General features: G+C 42.1%; 1 protein-coding gene across 1 annotated transcript in view; it reads right to left on the bottom strand.

The window, feature by feature from the left end:
* The window catches only part of lin7b (lin-7 homolog B (C. elegans)), a 77,205-nt gene that overhangs the window by 33,468 nt on the left and 19,796 nt on the right, over positions 1-23,941 (bottom strand). The window contains exon 2 of the mRNA XM_084329396.1: positions 20,387-20,505. Coding sequence (XP_084185522.1) covers positions 20,387-20,505 — 119 coding nt within the window. The remainder of the gene's footprint in view (positions 1-20,386; positions 20,506-23,941) is intronic.

Raw genomic sequence — 23,941 nt, 5'->3', positions numbered from 1 at the left:
TCTTGTCCCTGTATGCCTGAATGAATATCTGAATAACACTGTCTATTGGGGTATTGGGCTCAGACACCTTTACCTCTTTTAGAAAGTACTGGCGTAGTTGTAGGTATCTGAAGAAGTCGTGTTTATCCAAACCGTATGTATCTTTCAAGGTTTGAAAGCTCACAAGTTCTCCATTCTCTACCATTGTGCTGAATGAGGTAATACCTCGGAGAGCCCATTCCTTAAATGTTTGATCATACATTCTTGGTTTAAATCCTAAATCGAAGGCAAACCACCTCAAGATCTTAATCCTTTTTTCTAACTTGAATTGTTTCACAATTTTGAACCATGTCTGTAGGGTGTGTACAATAAATGGGTTTAAGTTTCTATATAGGGTCTTGGCCTGCTGTCTATCACCAATTACTGTCTGGAGTGGTATATCAATTGATTTCACTTCAATGTCCTTCCACTTCGCTTCGTAGTCCCTTTCACACCAACAGACCAAAGGTCTTATTTGCGCTGCATAGTAATACTCCTTCAGATTTGGGAGGGACATGCCTCCCTTCTCTTTAGGGAGTTTGAGTGTCCGGAACCTAATTCTCGGTTTTTTCCCGCTCCATATGAATCTAGAAATCATCCTGTCCCACTCGTTAAACTGTTTAGCAGGGATTTCCACCGGCAAGGACTGGAAAAGATATAGTAGTCTAGGGACTACGTTCATTTTTACTGAGTCTATTCTGGAGGTGAAATCCAGGGGGGCTAATGACCATCTTTCTATATCTTTTTTAATTTGTGTGTTTATGGGCTGGTAATTTGCTTCATACAATTTTGTTAAGTCCTTAGTCAGCCTTACTCCCATAGTTATATGTAAGTATCTGTGTTTTTCCTATATTTAGTTTGTATCCCGAATGTTGACCATAGGTTTCAATAAGGTCCATTAGTCTAGGGAGGCTCAGACTGGTTTTTTTTAAGTAAATTAAGACATCATCCGCGTATAATGCTATCTTATGCTCCGTTTCTTTTATATTAATACCTGTTATATTGGGGTCTTCCCTAATTGCTTGGGCTAGCGGTTCAATGAAAATCGCGAACAGGGCGGGGCTACATGGACAACCTTGGCGTGTACCGCGTTCTAGGGCGATCGGATTTGTTAGCCGACCGTTTACTTTTATTCTCGCTGTGGGTCTTGTATATAGTGTTTTAAAACACCTAATTGAATCTTCCTTGAATCCTAACCTTTCTAGTACCAAGAATAAATAGTCCCAGCTCACACAATCAAACGCTTTTTCCGCGTCCAGACTTAATAAGGCAGAATAAACGTTGGTTTGTTTAATCTGATTCATAATATGTAGTGTTCGTCTTAAATTATCCTGAGTTTGGCGACCAGATATAAATCCAGTTTGGTCCGTGCTTATTAGGTCTGGCAAAAACTGTTCTAATCTTTTTGTGATAATGGAGGCGTACAGCTTATAATCCAAATTAAGGATCGATATTGGTCTAAACGAACTACATAATTCCTTATCTTTACCCTCCTTGGGAAGTACTGTTATAGTCGCCTCCCTCCAGGAGGGAGGGGGGATGCCCTCTCTAAGAGTGTAGTTAAATGAGGCCACCAGCAATGGCATGATCTCCTGGCGAAAAGCTTTGTACCATTCTGCTGGAAGGCCGTCACTACCTGGCGATTTGTTAGTTTTAAGATTAGATATTGTCCTGTCTAACTCCTCTATAGTGATTTCTGCAGTCATAATTTTGTTCTGCATTTTGCCAATTGAGGGCAGGTCGAGAGACCACAGGAATGCAATAGTGGCTTCACTATCTATTTGTGCTGGTTGTGTATATAGGTTTTTGTAGTATGATTCAAATGCCTTCTCTATATCTCCCAAATTACTGGACACTACTCCAGTTAAGGGATCTTTAATCTTATTAATTGTATTTTGTGTCTGTTGCTTTCGCAACCTTCTGGCTAATAATCTAGTAGCCTTTGGGCCTGATTCATAATATGTTTGACGTAAAAATCTAGATTTTTTTCTCAATGTCATCTTTATAGACTTCGTCAATCAATTTTCTTGTTTCCCTAATTTGCTGTAGCAGCTGACTAGTTGGAGTATTTTTATGCTGTTGCTCTATAGATGTCAATTTTTGGGTTAGATCCTGATATTTGCGTTTCGTCTTCTTCAGTGTTGCTGTGATGGCAATCATTTTCCCCCTTAGCACAGCTTTTGCGGCATCCCAAACAATCACTGGATTAACCTCACCATTGTCATTAATCTCTATATATGTTTTTAATTCTGTCCTAATACTTTCAACAATTGTTTTGTTGTTCAATATTCCTGTGTTAAGCCTCCATAGTGTGTTCCTTGGCCTACTATCCAAGTGTAAAGTCATATAGACTGCAGAGTGGTCTGATATGTCAGTAGTTACCAAAGTACAATCCATTATCCTATGTCTATCACCTCTAAACATAAAAAGATAGTCAATTCTTGAATAAACAGAGTGAGGAACAGAATAGTGGGTGTAGTCTCTCTCAGATGGGTGGAGATCTCGCCATACATCAAACATTCCTAAGTCTGTGAGTGAAGCATTAATAATTTTTGTCTGTGGAGTCCTGTTCACCCTATGGCTTGTTGTGTCCAGCTCACGACTAAGAATAGTATTAAAATCTCCCCCACAGATTAGTATCCCCTCAGACTCCGCTGCTATCAGACCAAATATGAATTTATAGAAACCTTTGTTGCTCCCCGGTGGGGCATATACATTCAGCAGCGTAACCAAGTTGCCCTCTAATTTGCATTTTATCATGACATAGCGTCCTTCCTTATCATTAGTTTCTGTCATAAGTTCAAAATTTAATGAGTTAGGAATTAGTATAGAAACACCTCGTTTATGACCCGATCTAAACGAGCTATAGAACGTATTCCTATATCCATATTTCTTGAGTTTCTCGTGCTCCATCTGAGAGAGATGAGTTTCTTGCAAAAAGATAATTTGAGCTTTTTCACGTTTCAATTTGGTTATGACTTTGCTCCGTTTAACTGGGTTAACCAGACCATTTACATTTATAGATACCACCTTAAAGTTTCTACTCATCTGTGCTTTAACAACTTAAACCTGACACTGTCAACCCGGAATTCACACATTACTAAACATGAACAGTTAGACATATACACATAGAGAACAGGTGTAACATTAACAAAAACAATACTTGGCTTCCAAAAACAGACGTTCGCTGGCCATCCCATGGCTTAGGTCCCGTTGGGGGTGGGGGGATAGACTCCACTCAAGTGCAGGCCCCCGCGGAAAAAAAAGGAGCTATAAAAAAAAGAGAAAGTGTCTAGTCTACCTACAGCGTGCCTGAGTGACTCTCGTCGGTCTTTCAATAATCAAGTGGAGTCTGTTAAACTATAAAAAAAGGGGAGACTAATAGTCATCCAGTCATTTGGGTCAAGGGGCTATTCAGCGTTCACGTGAATAGCTTACAGCTAGTCCGCATTAGATCCAACAAAAACTCGGAACGTCTAGCGTTAAGCGAGTCAAAACAACACAATACAGCCCATAGTCTGCGACATATTCGGGCAGTTCACTCACGTCACGTTGAATTAACTCACCAGTCTTATTATGCTATGTATTTCTCACCCTGAGATTTATTTGCTGGTGGTACATTGAAAGTCCTGCAGTCTGTTCTTTGCTCGTTGGGCTATTCCTCTCTCCCTCTCGCTCGCGTCTCCCGGGTGTCTCTCCTTCCTTCCAGCGCGCTGCCACGGTTGCCCTCGCTGTAGTCGCTCGTCCTGGTCTGTTCTAGCAGCGCGGGGGGCTGGCTCCTCCACAGCGACTCCTCTCTTCTTCAGATCCTGTGCGGCTTCCTCGGCGCTGTCATATGTACGTGTGCCGGAGTCCCAGTGGATTCGGATCTTAGCGAGGGGTGTCTGGAACCGAATCCCGTTTACTTTCAGTGCCCTTTTGATGCCACCATATTCTCTTCTCCTCTGCATCACAGCTGTCGCGTAGTCATGGTCAAACGACAAGCGTTTGCCCTCGATCTCGATCTTCTTCTGCCAGGCTTTACTGATGACCATCTCTTTGGTAGTGAATTGGAGGACGTTTATTATAATCGACCTAGGTGGTGCATCGGGTCCTGGCTTTTGAGCCAATGCTCTGTGGGCCCGCTGGATCTGCAGGTCGGTATCTGTCGGTAGTGAGAGCTCAGCTCTTAGCAGCTTATCAATAAACTCCGGGAGAGGGCAGTCTTTCTCCGTTCCCTCCGGTACATTATAGATGCGCATATTTGTTCTTCTGGACCTCCCTTCCATGTCCGTTAGCGCTTCTTGCATGGCTCTCTGCTGTTCCAAAGACATGAGGAGTGTTTCCTTGACTGTCATATTCCATGTTTCTGTTTCTCCGATGCGCGCCTCTGCCTCGTGTATTCTGGTGCTTTGTGCTTTGGCCTGTAGTGCGTTAGCTCTCAGTTCTTGATTAATTTCCTTTTTAAAATCTTTGAGTTCTGTCATCAGTTCTGTCTTTAATTCTTCTTGTGTCGTTTTCAAGTCATTCTTCAGTTCTGTCTTAAGGTCGCGTATCTCTCTGCTAATGTTGGCAAGTCCCTCTTGAATTGTTTCAGTCGTGTTTTCACCGCCGCCATCTTCACCCATGTTAGTTGATCTTACTTTGTCCATCTCGCCGTTTTCGTCGTCTTTCTCCTGTTTTTTACAATTCCTTCGACTCCTTCGACTCATAGTTTATGTCCTCTCACTTATTTCCGAGTATTTCATTATTGTTTGAGCTTTTCTTTTGAATTTGGAGAGGTTATCTCAATCGACCGTCGGGAGCTACAACTTCAAGCAGCCATCTCATGTGCCTCTCCCTACGGAAGCCTCGCTGTCGAGTAATCTTGATCAAACGACAGTCTTTTCCCCTCGATTTCTATCTTCTTGGTCCACGCAGTTCTGAGTATCAATTCCTTAATCTCAAATCTCAGAAAGTTAATAATCACCGCCCTCGGAGGTCTGTCCGGTTTCGGTCTCGGAGCCAACGCCCTGTGGGCCCTCTGTATCTCCATTTTTTCCAGTCCCGTCTCCTTCAGTTGTTCCTTGATAAGCTCTTCCACATATTGGATCACCGATTCCCCTTCGACTCCTTCTTTCAATCCCCATATTCTGATGTTATTTCTCCGTGACCTCCCCTCCATGTCCGATATCTTTGTCTCCATCTGTTCTTGTTTTTGAATCGCACACGTTAACACCTCGTGTATCTCTGTGTTCCATTCCTCCATTTGCGCCGTTCTAGTCTGTACCTCTGTTACGTTTCTGTCCTGTTCCGCCATCTTCTCATCCACCCTTTTGATTTCTGTATTCATTTCACCTCTGAAGTCCTCCTGTTCCTTCCTCAATTCCTCCCGTAACTTCCCAATATCATTTCTTATCGTGTCCAAGTTCAGTTTCATGGTCGCCTGCATCGTGTCCGAGTTCAATTTTATGGTCGCCAATATCCCGGCCTGCATGAGCACGGCCCATCCTGGCATTTCCTTGTCCGTCTCAGCCGAGACTCCCCCTTCCTCCGCCTGCTCCTTCTCGGTCTCGCCTCGGGGGTTCTGCTCCATCGAACTCTCCTCTTCCTGTGAGTTCTCCATTTCTCTCTCCTTCATATTTGTTTTCTCCTCCTTCCTTCTCGTTTGCATCTTCATTTTTAATCGCTTTCCGTCACTTTTCGGGTCCTTATTTCTCCATTTTTCGCTCTTTTGACCAGGAGCCTCACCGCATGCGTGCTACTCCTCCGCTCTCATACCGGAAGCCCCCTATGTATATCCAAGAATTGTTCTTTGATAGGGAGGGGGGTTATAATCTGAGGGGAGAACACAATTTAAAAAGTGCTAAATGTACGCACTACCATGAGAAGACACTGCATCTCGATATGTGGAGTGAAACTGTGGAACAGTCTAAATGTGGTGCTAAAGCAATGTCCAAACATGAGACAATTCAAACTGATGTATAAGGTAATGATATTTCTTTCATGTTTTACATATATAGTTTTTGTTTTGCATATATATATTTTTTTATGTTTTAAAATAGTACACTCATTTGAGTAGTGGAAAAGGGGTAGGATTAAATAAGTGTATACTTCTTCCTACTCCTTTTCGAACATGTAGATTGAGTTGTGTTTTGCTTTTGTTATTGTTTGTTTGTTATTCATTGCATGTTCGAAATAAAGATTTCAAATAAAAAATCAAATGTCTTGGTGTCACGATTGACGAAAAGATTTATTGGAAATCACATATCAAACATATTCAAACCAAATTGGCAAGGAGCATTTTAGTAAACAAAACAAAGCAGGTCCTGGATCACAAATCACTTCACATTCTCTACTGTTCACTAGTTTCACCATATTTAACTCTTTCACGGCCAACAATGTTTATATACGTTATATAGGACACTATGCATGTGTTGTGCCGTGGACCAGATGGACACCAATACTGGAAATTGCGATCAAACAATTGGAATATTCTTTTTGGAATACCCCCGATCAAAGGACTATCTGACGTCAATTCCAGCTTGATCGTACAATGTTTTCATATCGATCCAGCATGTGTGGTGTTCAATACGAATGCCGTTACTGGCCATCAAAGCATAAAAAAACGACCCCCCCCCCCCCCCCCCCCCCCCCCTTTCATGCATTCATGATGAAACATAATACCCATTATATACATTTGATTTGGAAATAGTAGCGTGTCCAGGAAAGAAACGCCAACGCTTATAGTAGAATTCACGTAGCGCCCTATAACTCCGCTTTTCAGGAATTATCCCGGATCACTCAAACTATACAATATTCACCACGGATTAACGCGCAAACGTATACATGAAAAAATATCTCTTTTTTGCATGTTCGACGGAAGAAAGTTACTGTCAAATGACCATAGTATTGTCTCCATAGCTATAATATAGAATATAGATATAGCTCTACAAACAAGGTGACGCACCCCTATCGTTAAAGCGTGGCCTAGCTAGAACGGGACAAGGCTAATCTCTGGCGCTGTATGAGTTAAGGGCCATAAACGTATATATACGTTTTTGGATAGTTTGGTTTTTTTCGATTTTAATATTCTATTCAATGTCACGGACCTGTCAACTTCCGGTTTGAACGCAATGTGAAGCGACACGCGTTTGGTTACAGCTCCGCTCCCGTCAACGTTAATTTCGTTTAAAAACCTTATTTGAACAATACCAAAAGAGATTAAACCACATCGTATGTATTGATAAGACCTTCTACTAACTATATCAAAAGACATAAAGACTCAACATGGATATTAAGGATAAGAAAAAGGTTGGAAAGAGATTCGGCACAACGGCGCCTATTTTGACACGGTCAAAAAATACAACAGGCGAGGCAACGGCGGAACCGTTGTTGACTAGCCCCGATGGGGGGACTATAGTAGAGAATATACCGGGACCAATGATGACTGGCCCCGAGAGGGAGACAGCAGTTGACAACACAACGGTAACGACGTGTAAAAATACCGTAAGAGATAAAGCAGGGGAACTTGAGAAGATAATCTCCAACAAACCCATCGGGTCCATCATTGCACCCACAACATCAACTGACACAAGCAGTGCAATTTCACAACCCGACTTCAACTCTCTGACTATCCTGATAAAAGATCAGATACAAGTAGGGAAGGATCAGATGGTAGCTTTCAAATTACACATCGAGGAACTCATAGATGAATTCAAAGCACACGTCGATGCTAAATTCGAAGAGGTTATGAAAGCAGCCGCTGCACAGGCCGGGCGAATCACGGCAGTGGAGAATACGGTGATAGAAATTACACAGATGGTCCAAGTGAACGAGAAGAACGTCAACGATGGATTAACAGAGTTATCGAAGGAGATAAAACAGGTGGAAGAAGAGTGTCGGAAGAAAATACAAGAAGTCGAAGAGAAAGCAATGGAGAGGCAGCTCGAGACCCAACGTTACTACAGGCGAAATAATATCTGCATTGTGGGACTAGATGAATCAGTCAATTGCACAGACGACAGCTTTCCAACAGTGTTAGTAGATATTTTAGGTAATAACACCCTTCCCACAGCGCTGACAGTGGACCAATGTTACAGAGTCGGTACACGAGGCCAAAGAGGTAACGGTCCGAGAGTTATCATTGTTACCCTGCGTAAGACTGTAATAAGAGACGCCATCATTAGAGCAGCGCGCAATCAAAGGGGGAAACTGAAATATGGTGAAAATTCAATATCTATCTACGAAGATCTATGTAAGGAGGCTATCGCTCAGCGTTTCCCCTACAAGGATGTGATGCAGAGAATGTTTAAGAGTGGTCTCAGGCCAATCCTTAACTATCGGCACTATTATCGATCTTGGGAAAAGACGGTATTAGGCAGGGAATACGCATGCCTAAAGCCGCCGAAGATTACATGAAGCAACATGGATCTGGTCCCCCCGGGCAGGACGCAACACTGGCTCGAATCAGATAAGCTTACTCATCTCTCTCTTTCTCTTTGTATTTTAGTAATTTTATTAGAATGACTTTACCACGGCTCAACAAAAGTAACAGATGATATGCACGCTGGCAACAATAAGGCACAAGATGTTTAATATGGCTCGTAAGGCATTATATTTACAGTCTTCTGGTCTCTGTGGAGACAATAATCCAACATTGACATTATGAACATTCTGGAACATTCTGGACTCCTCTCTCGACTGCTCAGGGACACAAAGGAATATCCCGGAAAATACTAGAAGGTCATGACCCCTGGGTAGGAAGATCATTCTGGAACATAACAGCAGTGTTTACATATTTACTAGTATTCTACAACCTTCTAGAATATAATGCACCCCTTCAATGAAGGCCTGTAAATTTAACACTAACATCCGGTGTGAATAAGCATAGGATTCAAGGACTGAAGTCTAATTAGGCTTTAATAAGGCTTTAAAAAAAAAAAAAAAAAAAAAAGACATTAGCCACATCTAAATGTATAAGCACGACAAGGTTATTCTAATATTTTAAATAATTACTCCACTGATTTAGAGATTTGCACAATGTAGCTCTAAAAGTCTCTGTTTTTCTCTTTTTTCTCTTTACTCAATTTTATTTTAGTTCTCACTCCTTTTTTTATTTTTTATCTTTCATTGTTATTTTTTTTCATTTTAAGGTGTTAGTGTTTATCTCCACTCTTTTCCTTTTTTCTGATGTTTCCTACATAAGTTAGTAGAAGGTTCAAATGAATATATTAATGAAGGTATATTTTTAATTTTTCAAACTTTTGTTAGTACATTAATGGGAAGGCGCAAGACCAAAAGCGACATTCTATTGAATTAGAATGAAAGTTTTAGATCCTATGGCAATTAGCATAGGAAGAATAGGATTACAAAGCTCAATTTGGGTAATCCGGTGGCCTAAGGGAGGGAGTCATACGTGTAGGATGTGTCTATGGGACACAATCCTGTACGACTCTCGGTGGGAGGGGGGGAAAGGGGATTTTTATTTGTATATATGTATGTTTTTAAGCTCGGCTCTCAACGGGACCTCACTAGTTGGATGTATATCTATTGTTGCCTCGCACTCCAGAAGCATTACCAATAACTACACAACAACATGTATAGATTATGGCTAGTTTGAATATAATGATCTGGAACACTGGGGGAATAAATAACCAACACAAACGCAAAAGCGTGCTCACACTGATGAAAAAAGAACAGGTGGACGTTGCTATGCTAAGCGAAACGCACATTCTAGAGAAAGACATAGATACGTTAGCGGACAACACATATCATAATATTAGTCACTCTTCTTTTGGTACGAGAACTTGAGGTGTAGCCATAGTCGTTAGACGTAAGTTGAATATTGAATTAAAGGGAGTATGGTCTGATGTAGATGGTCGGATAACTATAGCTAAGATTGTACACAAGAACAGGAAAATAGCGTTGGTAGCGGTATACGCCCCAAATTTGTACGAAGTGGGTTTCTTCACTACACTAACCAAAGCAATGTTAGACCTTCCCGATTACTCATTTATAATAGGTGCGGATTTTAATGCCATTTGGAATCCAAGGATGGACAAATCTTACCTCGCCTTTTCCAGCAAACAAAAGAATTCATCTAATGCATTAAAGGATTGGTCGAAGATTACAGGTGTAAATGACTTATGACGATCACTTAATCCCACGACCCGAAAGTACTCTTGTCGATCTGCGAGACATAACACATTATCCAGAATAGATTATGTCTTTGCATCCCCGAGACTATTTGATAATTATGAAGTGGAAATTATACCCAATGCAGATCACTGTTATTTACTCCTAAAAGGAACATTTGGTATACTATCTTCCCGAGCCCCAAGATGGCGATTTAACTCGATGCTGCTTAATAACAAGGAATTCATTACACAACTCAAAGAAGCTCTTACAGTATTCCTACGGGAGAATGCAAACTCGGTGCAAGACCCCAGAATAATATGGATGTCGGTAAAGGGAATGATCAAGGATTTCACTGATAGCTTTTCCTCCAAAATGCGCAAGAATCGATGTACAAAACTGGCAGAACTGGAAACACTTTACTCAACGTTATTTAATTCTTTACAATACAACAACTCAACTCGACTAGAAAATCAAGTTAAGGTACTAAAAAAAGAGATCAATGCCATATACAGACAACAATCGGAAATACAAATACGTAGCACAAGACAACAGCAGTACTCCCAAGGTTCTAAACCTAGTCACCTATTAGCCATGCGATTAAGAATTAATGCAAAATTTGCAGATATAACTACCATTAGAGCACAACAAGTACTTGAAACAGACCCTGAAAAAATAAACGTGACATTCAAAGAATTCTACTCCAACTTATATAAATCAGAAACGACCTTCGATCAAAACAAAATGGAAACATATCTTAATCAAATTATTCTCCCTAAACTTTCAGAGGATGACGCTAAACAGTTAGAAACACCGATCACACTAGAGGAACTCAAGAAGGCCATATCCGAAATGCAAAGTGGTAAGGCTCCTGGAAGAGACGGTATCCCACCAGAAATGTACCTCTCTTGTTGGGACATAATTGGACCCTTATTACTAAATATGATCTTATACTCAGTCAAGGAGGGGAACTTCCATAAGAACGACAATATTGCACTCATAACAGTCCTTCTCAAAAAAGACAAAGACCCCACCGAGTGCGGTAGTTACAGACCCTTAAGCCTCCTCGGAACCAATATCAAACTGTACTCTAAGGTATTAGCCATCAGATTACAAAAGCATATGACGTCTTTAGTTCATCCGGACCAAACTGGCTTCATAAGAGGCCGCCTGATCACTGATAACATAAGACGAATACTGCACGTACTAGATGCCGACAAGGACGACACCATACCTAAGGCGATGCTGTCCTTGGATGCAATGAAAGCTTTTGACAGGCTGGAATGGTCGTTCTATGGGCAGTATTAGAGAAGATGGGGTTAGGTAAAGGTTTCATTGATATGATTAAAGTAGTATACAAAGACCCATCGGCCATGATTACAACAGGTATAATCACCTCCGGAATCTTTCCGGTATCACGCTCAGCTAGACAGGGTTGCCCTCTTAGTCCCGGACTATTCGATCTATCATTAGAACCTTTAGCACAATATATAAGACAATCCCAATCCATAGAACCAATCGTAATCAAGGGCACACAACATAAAAAAAATTTATATGCGGACGACGTAATACTGTTCATGCAAAACCCCATCACCACACTGCCTCATCTGCTCAAGTTGATTGAGAACTTTGGAGATTTATCGGGATTCAAGATAAATTGGCCGAAGTCGGCTTTCCTTCCACTTAACGCCCCTTCAAAAAAAGATATAACCCTCCCAGGAGAGATACCTATGGTAAAACATTTTAGATGTTTGGGAGTGGAAATATTCCCCACCATAAGACAAACGGTGAAGCACAATTACACAAAAAACAAAATCAAAGACGACCTTGATAGGTGGGCAAAACTTAAAAACTCAGTACAGGCACGGATATCAATAGTTAAGATGGACGTACTACCTAGAATCAACTTCTTCAGCTCAATGCTACCGTTACCCCCTCCAGAGGGTTACTGGAAAAAATTACACTCCTCCACATACAAATTTATTTGGAATAACAAACCACCACGTATAAAAAGATCCACCGCACAGAGAAATAAAGCAGACGGTGGCATGGCATTTCCAGATTTTTTCCACTATTTTAAGGCGTACACATTAAGACCATTGACAACATGGTTTGATCCCCAAGCATTAGTATCCTGGAGAAAATTAGAAGAAAACATAGTAGCCCCACATAGACTGAAGGACATAGCATACACTAAACTATCAATCAAGCATTGCGAACGGAAATTTGGCCCCATAATTACTCATGCGATCCGGATATGGCGTGAAACACAAAAAAAATATCCTAACCCACATAAATGGCACAATCATACTCCCTTATTCAATAACAATGCACTCTTGATTGGAAAACGACCTATAAGATTCCCTATATGGGAAAAGCAAGGCATACACTCATTAGGGGATGTTTTTAACAAACAGGGTTTCTGTAGTTATGAAGAAATACGGAAAAAATGTAATCTCACCAAGTCCACACATCTTTTTTACTTACAGTTATTGTTATGTTTGAAGACTCAAGGTGTTCCATTAACGAAACCAATTGAACACCACAGATACCACACATTCTTCTATGAAAGAGAGACATCAAGAGGTTTTGTTTCAGATTTTTATCATCAATTACTAACGTCCTCATATGAAACCCTCCACCTAGACTCCGTCTGGAGGAGGGATATACCAGACCTGGAAAGTTATTTTGATTGGCAAGAAGCCTGGGCAAATGTTCGACTCACATCAAGGAACCCGGACCATCAACAAATCAATCTTAACTATATTCACAGGACATACTTGACTCCTATAAGACTGAAAAAAATGGGTCTTATACAAGACTCCAAATGCTCCTTATGTACAAATGGGGACGAGGGGACATTTATGCACATGTACTGGGACTGCCCACCAGTTAAGATATTCTGGAAAGAGGTGACCCAGCGATTATCAAATCTCTTAACTTGGAATATACCTGTACACCCCTCTGTATTACTGCTGAATGATGTTTTTGAGTGTGCAGTACATCCACAGCTAAAGAGATTGGTTTTATCGGGTATCACAGTGGCTAAAAAGCTGATAGCATCACGATGTGCCAACCAGCTGGCCCCTGTGTTCACCGCCATATTTAATCAATCACTGGCGGAGTCAGTGGTCCCTGCCTGCTTCAAGAGGTCTACCATCATCCCTGTGCCGAAGAAACCCTCCCCAGCATGTCCAAATGACTACAGACCGGTGGCACTCACCTCTGTGGTCATGAAATGTTTCGAGAGGCTGGTCAAGGACCACATTTGTGCCTCCCTCCCCAGTGATATGGACCCTATGCAATTTGCATACAGGACAAACAGGTCCACCGACGACGCGGTCTCCCAGGTACTGCACAGCACCCTCTCGCACCTTGACCGTCAGAAGGGGGGCTATGTGAGACTGTTGTTCATTGACTACAGCTCAGCGTTCAACACCATAGTCCCCACCAGACTGGTGGACAAGCTGATCGAGCTAGGTCTGAGCTCCGCCCTGAGCGCCTGGGTACTGGACTTTCTGAGCGAAAGACCCCAGGCGGTCAGGGTGGGGGGTCAGACCTCCAACACCATCACCCTGAGCATCGGGTCCCCCCAGGGCTGTGTTCTGAGCCCCCTGCTGTACTCACTCTACACACACGACTCTGTGGCCAAGTTCAGCTCCAACTCCATAGTGAAGTTCGCAGATGACACGGTGGTGGTGGGGCTGATCTCGGACAACGACGAGAAGGCCTACCGGGAGGAGGTTGAGGTACTGGAACGCTGGTGCCAGGACAACAGCCTGCTCCTGAACATTGGCAAAACCAAGGAACTGATCGTGGATTATAGGAGAGGACAGCAGGAGACACACACACCACTGATGATAAACGGGGCTACCGTGGACAGGGTGAGCAGCTTCAAGTACCTGGGGGTCCACATCTCAGAGGACCTGACATGGTCAACACACATAAACACAGTAGTAAAGAAGGCGAAACAGCGTCTCTACCACCTGAGACAGTTAAGGAAGTTCAGAGTATCGGGGAAGATACTCCAGTCCTTCTACTCAGGAGCTGTAGAGAGCATCCTGACCGGAAACATCACTGCCTGGTATGGAAACAGCACGGCACAGGACAAGAAGGCCCTACAGAAAGTGGTGCGCTCAGCCGAGCGTACCACGGGTATTGCACTACCCCCCCTGCAGGTTCTATACAACAAGAGGTGCAAATCCAGAGCCTGCAGGATAATGAAAGACCCTCACCACCCCAATAACAGCCTGTTTCAGCTGCTGAGGTCAGGCAGACGCCTGCAAATCCCAGCTACTAGGACAGAGCGGCTTAGGCTCAGCTTCTTCCCCCAGGCCATCAGAGCCATGAACAATGTACATTGAGTGCTCAGAACATTGAACTGTCCACACACAAGCACACATGAACACACACACGACACGCACACTGTGCACGCTCACACACGAGCAGCCACTTAACACTTTAACATGAGCGGGCACACACTCATGTCGCACACACGCACACTTATGGCCAAAGGAAAGGACACTTTAAATTAGAATAACAGGAACAGTGTATTGCACTACCAAAGCTAACTAGCATGTCACACATGCGCTGTAAATAACTATGTACAGATACCGAGATGTCACTCCATGTTACCTGCTACCTGTTACTGCACAATGTTGTTTCTTCTTTTGATTCTATTATATGTACCACTGTATTGCACATCGTTGCGGGCAAGACCACCCGCATTTCATTGTATACCTGTATGCCGTGACAATTAAAACTCTTGACTTGACTTGATGGTTCCAACCGGAAAAAATGTGCCGAAAGGTCTGGATTATTACATATCTCGATGTGATCTATCAAGAAATATCTACAGCAAGAATTTTGGGTCTCAATGAATCCAAAATGACATTGTGGTTAGAAGTGGTGGAGAAAATAAAAGCTAGCATATAATGGTAATGTCTGGTTAGGGTTAGCGAGGGAAAATGGATGGATTATCCAATGGGGGGTCCGGGAGGGGGGGGTACGAGCTGGAGCATATGTGTGTAGGTTTTTAGATAACAGGTATTAAGGGTATATCCTATATAAGACAATTAACTAAAATGTGATTTCATTGGATGTGCACTGTCAACTAATGCTTGTATATCTTATCGTGTGTTGTCAATTCCAATCTGGCTTCAGAACATCCCACTCCACTGACACATGCCTTCTCTATTTGAATGACCACATCAAACAAGAGGTGGACGCAGGCAAATACTGCGGCATGGTCATGCTGGACCTACAAAAGGCCTTTGACACGGTCAATCACTCCATTCTGATTGACAAGCTAAAAGCAATTGGTTTTGATAGTCTATCAGTGAGCTGGATGCAATCCTACCTTGAGGGGAGGGAACAGATGGTGGAGGTAAACGGTACCCTATCCCCCCCCCCTCACAGTGAGCTGTGGTGTTCCACAAGGAAGCATACTAGGACCGCTACTGTTCCTAATTTATGCAAATGACATGTCGTCAGCTTGTGACTGCAACTTGTTCCTGTTTGCGGACGACTCAGCCCTGCTGGTCTCTGACAAGAACAAGTTACAGGTTGAAAAAACCCTCAGCTCGGAACTAGGCAGAATCTGCATATGGCTCGCTGATAACAAACTATCATTACACATGGGCAAAACAGAGTCCATTCTCTTCGGTTCAAATAACAAACTCAGCAAGACCGACGGCTTCTCAGTTACAGTGGGTGACAATATTGTCACAAGGAAAGATGAAATTACCTACCTGGGTTCCATCCTAGAGGCTAATCTCTCCTGTGACAAAATGGCATCCAATGTAATAAAAAAAGTCAACCAACGAACTCGATTCTTGTACCGGATCTCCTCTCTGGTAAACAAGAACACCCTGAAGACTCTGGCAGGAGCACTCATTCAGGGGTACTACGACTATGCTTGCACCTCATGGTACCAAAGCACCTCAAAGGCGCTAAAAACAAAATTACAAACATCTCAAAACAAACTGGTCAGACTACTGCTTGACCTTACTCCTAGAACCCACCTCACCCCTGCCCACTTTGACAACCTAGGATGGCTTAGAGTAGACGACAGAGTACAACAACTTGCAATGGGCCTGGTCTACAAGATACACTACACGACCAAGGTACCCATGTACATGTCAAAATACTTCCCAAAGGTCAGTGAATACCACGATCACAACACCAGAGGGAGCTCCACAAATCATGTTAAACCCAGATTCGGCTCAAATAAGGGACTAAACACGTTTCGCAATTATGCCACATCAATGTGGAACGCCCTACCCAAAGCTGTAAAGGAATGTGGATCACTACCCACTTTCAAAACCTCTCTCAAGGGACACCTACGGGAGACTGCAATTCAACACTGGCCCCTGTAAATATCCTAACCCAACCCCCTCCAATGTACAGTCATTTACCTAGTATGGTTTTGTCAATAGTTCAATGTACAATTGTGTTTGTTTGTACAGTGTCTCCTCCCCCCCCCCCCCTCAATGTACAGTGTTACTTGTTTATACAGTGTGCCCCCCGGCCCCCCCCCCCCCCCAACCACCTCCAATGTAAATTACCCAGTATGGTTGTCAATATCCCAATGTACCCAACCTCCTCCAATGTACAGTTTCTACGTCAAATGTATATACTCCCTTTTCTTGACTCCTTCTGTATCACAAACAGTACTGTATTTGCAAATCTGGTATGTCATAAATGTATAGATGTAGCAGTACTGACTATCTGTATGTCATGTATGTCATATATGTCTATATGAATTGAAAATGGGGGACCCTGATGGAAACAAGACAAACGTCTTTCTCAGGTCTGCATCCCCTTAACAATTGTATGTATTGAGCCGTACTGTATTGTACCCATTCTGCAATCTGTTAAATAAAGTTTTCATTCATTCATTCATTCATGTTGGTTTATGTGTTTGTTTAAAAAATAATAAAAAAATAAAATACAAAAAAAAATTCACGGACCTGTATGTTGCGGTTAAAAGGCATACTGGGAGCCCGAGGGTGCAGTACCAGCCAGATCCTGCAAGTAGGCAGTATCGAGAGTGCAGTAAACCCTGTTCCAGACCGGGTGTTACGTTTAAACTGCTCCGGGCGCAGTTTTTTTAGTACATGGAAGCCTAGGGCTTCACTCAATCGCATTGAATAGTTTTCCAGACAATCGATGCATGTGTTGTGCTGGATTATGTCGTGGACCAGATGGACATCAGATGGACCAGATGGCGATCAAACAATTGGAATATTCTTTTTGGAATACCCCTGACCACAGGGGCTCCAGAGTGAGACTGTTTTGGTTGCACTGTGCACCCAAAAATCAGTGCAGTGCGACTGAATATTTTCCCTTGTTGCACTGGTGCAGCTCCCAGCAGGTCTGTCTGTCTGTGTGTATATGTGTAGCGTCTTTTCCCCCGTGGGCCGTGGCCATGTGCGTTCTCAAAAAAAAATGTAAATAAAAAGAAAAACTCTGCCTTTGATTGGCTCTAACACGTGCATTCTGCAAAGACCAGCCCCGATCTGCCTCTGATTGGCTCTGATCATCACCCTGACATTATTATTTGCTGAATGACGGGATAAACAAAAAAGCCATGTGAGCATCAACTTTCCGAATTGAAACGATAAAAAAGCACAGCGTCTCATACTGGTTTCATAATACAACGTTTCCGAATGGACGTTTGGATTAAACAAAGTGTATGCAGTGATGCTTTCCCAGCGGAACACAAGCTGCTTAATGTTACACAGGTATGTTATGCACGTTAATTAAGCTATGTAAAACGTTAGAGTGCAGCCCTTTAGCTTTAGCTTGCTAACGTTAAGATAGCAGGAGCCGCCGGCCAACAAAGTTGTTTCAACAAATGTATTCACAAAATAGATTATCATTTAAACGTTATTGAAGCCTCCTGTGACCAGTAAGTAGGTACTACTACTCAACCGCAGCAATGTGCGCTATGTACCTAAAGTCAAGACTCGACAGTACTGAACTAGAAAAAACCCACGAGTAAATCAAGTACGCTGGAGTGAGGCGCGGACGGAAGTGGCCATTTTTCAAAATAAAATACTGAAAGACTATTAGTATTTAGGAGCAAATTGTTTGCATGATTAAAAACGATGGTTCGAACGTCCGTTCGAAAAACCCTGGCAAATGTTCGAATCCCAAAAACAGGCTTGGGGACAGCTCTAACTGGAGCTGAGCTGAATGTGTTAAAATAGACATAAAAAAATGAGCTCTAACTGGAGCTGAGCTGAATGTGTTAAAATAGACTCTAAATAAAAAAGTGAAGGATTGGACTTTGCGAGCTAAATGTAATTCAATGTTATTTTTTACAATAATTCTTATTCTTATGAAATTACTAATGTATGGGAACTGACGAACACACGAAAAAGGTAATGGTAAAAGCAACGCTTAAAATGTATTATTGCAGCGGCAAAAGGCGCGGTGCACATTTTTGGGTGCACCTAAATGATGTGCTGGTGCACCTAAATGAAAAGGTTAGGCACACTGGACTGGTGCAACCAATATAAAAAGTTAGTCTGGACTGGAGCCCTTAAAGGACTATCTGACGTCAATTTCAGCTTGATCCAACAATGTTTTCGTACCGATCCAGCTGATCGGCGTGTGTTGTGGTAATAACGAATGCTGTTACTGGCAATCAAAGCATCAGAAACGACCCCCCCCCCCCCTTTCATGCATTCATGATGAAACATAATACCTATTATATACATTTGATTTGGAAAGGGTAGCATGTCCAGGGACAAAACGCCAATGCTTTTAGTAGAATTCCGAAATTATACTTATATTCACCATGGCATAACGCTCGAACGTATTCATGAAAAAATTTATTCTTTTTTGCATATTGGACAGAAGATAGTTACTGTCAAATGACCATAGTATTGTATCCATAGCTATAAATGATAGAATATAGATATAGCTCTACAAACAAGGTGACGCACAGTGAAAATATGTAATGGAAACCTGGCCTAGCTAGAACAGGATGAGGAAAGGCCTCGGCCCTGAATGGGTTACCTTACTGCGTTGAAGTCTGGGGAAATAATTATAAATGCTCATTACACCCATTAACCATCCTACAGAAAAGAGCTGTGCGCATCATTCACAAGGTTGGATATCTGGAACATACTCATTCACTTTTCTTACAGTCAAAATTATTAAAATGTACTGATATTGTAATGTATCAAACTGCACAAATAATGTACAAAGCAAAAAATAATAAACTCCCAGGAAATATTCAAAGATTGTTCAACGTACAAGATGGGGGTTACAATTTAAGGGGAACATTTCATTTAAAAAGATACAGTTTTCGAACGACCATGAAGAGTCTTTGTATTTCAATTTGCGGAGTAAAACTATGGAACAGTCTGATTGTGGAGTTAAAGCAATGTCAAAACATAAAACAGTTTAAAATAAAATACAGTCAAATGGTTTTCCAGAGGTACAGAGATGAAGAAGGGTTTGATAACTGGCAGTATGTATGTGTATGTATGTATATATAAATGTATATATGTGCATATGTAGGTATATAGTTATATATATGTATAGGAAATGTCTAGAGGAACTATACAGGGTAACATACAGTTTTGGCAAATATTAATAAGGTATTATTTAAAAAGATATTGTTAACTAAGTAAGTCTAGTAATGTATGAATTAGTAAATAAAATATAGTATGTTCTGATGAGTAAATAGGGGTGGGAATAAATAAGTGTATGCTTCTTCCCACTCCTTTTCAAATATGTAAATAACAAAAATTTAAAAATAAATTAAGTTTGACTTTTGTTTGTGCCGTTATTTTTTTTTATACACTTATTATTTGAACGGCTTATGGCTATATATACTTGATGTTTGTTTGTTATGTTGCATATTTTAAATAAACTTCAATCAAATCAAATAGTCAAGGTAATCATAATACATTAAAAGGTGCTATAGTTTTATGTAGAGTGATCACTTAAAAATATATAATAATACATCCACAGACATTTTAGAAGGGTGCAGAATAAAAGTATTGCTTTTTCCACCAATAAATTATTGATTAATGAATTATAATTTAAAAAATGTTGGTGGGTCAAAATGTATCTTGTTTACAGGTTGCATGCATGTATTCCCTCCCTACTTCCCATTTCCCCATGTGGAATGCACCTGATTGTATAAATGACATGCTGGTGCTCTAGTCTAGTGTGACTGAATATTATCTATAGCACCTTTAAGCTTTCAAATGTAAACAAATCCATGGGACCAGTCCACGCCGGTCATTCCTACCTCTCTGATGGCAGCACAAAACTTGCTCTGCAGGACTCTCTGCAAGGCTTGCAGCTTGGGGGGGGGCAGTTCCCCGCTCCTCTGCAGGCGATCCAGCAACTCAATCACCCTGCACACATCTGACAGAGAGAGGGAGGGAGACATGGTAAAAAATGAACAGGAGTGAAAACCCCAACAGAACAGTGGTACCAGTCTTGCCCATCTACACACCATTTGCATCAGCTCTCGTGGTTCCATTGATTAGGGGAGACCAGGGTTAGTTGTAACTAGTCTGGATCAACACCATGAGACCGTTGGTATAAGCTGCCATTGGCAGACAATTTCAGTCGGAATTCTCCTCCTCTTCCGCTATCTGCCACACTATTTTGCAAGGGTGCCATTGCTGCATCATGGGCTTAGCATGCCCGGGATGATTGTGATCGATTTAAATGAACGCAAACAAGCCAAATATACTAGACTAGAATGGAGTCATATATGTTCCTTGGGGTACACCTGAACAATAAACTGGACTGGTCGGACAACAGAGGCCCTCTACAGGAAGGGACAGAGCAGGCTGTTCTTCCGGAGGAGACTGTTCTGTTGTTTGCAATAGACTGCTGCAATAGACACTCAACTACTCGCCTCGGCCAGTCCTTCATACCAGCGGCCATCAGGCTCCACAACAGTGGGCAGGGACTGCTGCCAGACATCCAACTACAACTACTAGGAACCTAAAAGGACAATAATACTACCTTATGCATACTGCACCTTATGTGAATACTGTATACTTCAGTTAGTTCTTAACACATTGAGTGCCACGCTCCTTCCGGGAAGTTACCTGGCCTTGCCGTCCATTAACCCCTTTTAAATGGGGGCAGGTGGCGCACGGAGATTACGTTCGTCACCAACACCGGGAGACACTAGGATTCGCCTGTTCGAATCCAGCTCCCGGCGTTGCTATCAGCTTGGCTGGCCTCTCGCACTGATACAATTGGCTGTATCAGGGGGTGGGAAGCTGAAGGGTGGGTCCTGGGCGTTGTGGACAGCGACCCCTACAGTTCGGTCGGGGCGCCTGCTCAGCGAGGGTTGGATCTGAGGAGAGATAGTGTGGCCTCCCACACGCTACACTCTCCCCGGTGAGAACCTGCGCGGCCAGGTTGGCCTGCCCCAGGCTGCACATGCGTCGGAGGAAAGCATGTGACAGTCTCCGGTCTCCCGGACCAACAGTAGGGAAAAGTATGCAACAACCGGGAAGGGTGGGATGGGAGAAAAATCGGGAAAAAGGAGGGGAAGAAAGATAAGAAAAAAAAAAGAAAAAAAAAAACTTTTAAATGTAGTTGTACTTTGTAGACCTAAACCTATATTTTATAGTATAGCTATGGGTCTAATAACTCATTGAACTGCTTCTGGTCAACGTGCAAAAAAATGATTATTTTTTCATCTGTACATTTCCGTTTTATACCGTTTTGAATATGAACATAGTCCGGCCGCTTCTGAGAAATTCCAGGGAAAAGACACGAAAACAGCGTTTTTGTGTAATTCAATAAACACATTGTCATTTTTCACCTGATTATCGGATCTTCCTGAAATCAACGCTAGATCATCACTATTATCCTTTGTTGTGCACGCATGCAATGTATTAATACCGTCTGCCAGCTCAGACACACTCAGAACAGTATGCACAAGGTGCCCCGCTGAATTATGAATGGCAATAGATAATAAAATAAATACGGTGACAGAAACGTAGATCTACGTTTTCGGCACTCAACCGTCGGGCCACAGAAACGTAGTTCTACGTGAACGGCACCGGAAGTGTTAAGCTGCAACATCCCTCATATGGGAAGTTTTTTGGATTTTTTGCAACCGGCACTTTGGCGACCACTAGTGGCTCGGATGTGCATATTTTGTAATACAATATATATATCGAATTGAAGGCTTATTTGTTGCCTGTCGATAACTAAATCCGCTCAGCGGTTCTCGAGTTACATGCCGGTATTTGAGGCTTGTGCAAAGTAAACGGTATTGCGCAAAATACCACTCCCGACTCAGGCTGCAGTAGTTCCGTCAATCTAGATCCGATCTTGAAAATGATTGTGGATCGTTGTAACAAATGAGTGTGGCTTTCCAATGATACCCCACATGGGGATCTAAAAAAAAATAAAAAAATAAAAACACAAAGAACAGAAAACAGGAAGAGCGAAACAGCCGAATGAATTGAAGTCTGAGTTTTTCTTTGTACAGTTTACCAAAATCACTCCTAATCACTCATTTCTGAATGGATCTTTATGAAATTTGGATATGTACTACATAAGGCTTCAGGCTATGGCTCCGTCTGGATTTGTAAGCCATACCACCTTCTGGGGAAATACTACTTCTGGACTACTAACTACTACAGAAAAACTTGAGTAACACATTTTTTTTACAACTCAAGTTCAGACCTATGTTACTCTATTACGTTAGCACTAAAAGTGAATTTCTTTTCTGGAATCAGAAACTTCAGAATGTCATCTTTCAAAAGAGACCAGGCTCATGCATGTGCTATAAGTATAAAGTATGTTGTTTTGGTTTGCAAAAAAAGTATGCAGTCCTCAAAAACGAAAACGAAAATGGCCAGGATGCAGGTTAACAGGATTTATATTTGTTATATTGTTTACACTGCTTGTTTTTACTACCTGTACCTCCCCTCCCCCTCCCCCATGAATGAATGAATGAATGAATGAATGAATGAATGAATGAATGAATGAATGAATGAATGAATGAAAAACAGATTGCAGAATGGATAGAATACAGTACAGCTCAATACACACAATTGTTAAGGGGATGCAGACCAGAGAAAGACGTTTGTCTTGTTTACATCAGGGTCCCCCATTTTCAATTCATAGTGACATTTATGACATACACAACATACATGACATTTATGACATACAGGTATATAGTACTGTTACATTTGTGACATATACGATATGCAAATATACAGTACGGTTACCCAGTAACATGCTGCTATGATGCCTGAATTTCCCCAAGGGGATCAATAGAGGAATATCTTATCTTATTTTTTTTTATCCACTTTTTCTCCTTATTTTCTATTTTTCTCCCATCCCAATTGCGTATTTCCAATTCTCCCCTCCCCTGTCTTGAACATTGCTCGACTATGCCCCTCACTGGTCGGTTGTAGGGAGGATAGAAGCCTTGCATCACATGTCCCCTCCGCGTGTATATTTCCCTAACGCACTTTCACTTCTGCGTTCGGGTTCCGCGATCTGATTGGCCACTGACGTTTCTCTCAGCACCAATCGTGTTACGCCTAGTTATGCCTCTAACAGCCTGCTAGCTAGCTAACGCCTAGTTCTATCACTGGTTAAGCTTGGCGACTCTTTCGAAGTTGGTTAAGGTTAGTTTGGAATCAGGGCTGGTGGTCTATCGCCCTGCTCTAAACCAAACTCTAACCTTAACCAACTTCGAAAGAGTCGCCAAGCTTAACCAGTGATAGAACTAGGCGTAACGCGATTGGCGCTGAGAGAAACGTCAGTGGCCAATCAGATCGCGGAACACGAACGCGGAAGTGAAAGTGCGTTA

Source organism: Notolepis coatsorum (genome assembly GCF_963971535.1).
Source record: "Notolepis coatsorum genome assembly, chromosome: 14".
Classification (NCBI taxonomy): domain Eukaryota; kingdom Metazoa; phylum Chordata; class Actinopteri; order Aulopiformes; family Paralepididae; genus Notolepis; species Notolepis coatsorum.
This window is presented reverse-complemented; position numbering and strand designations above follow the sequence as displayed.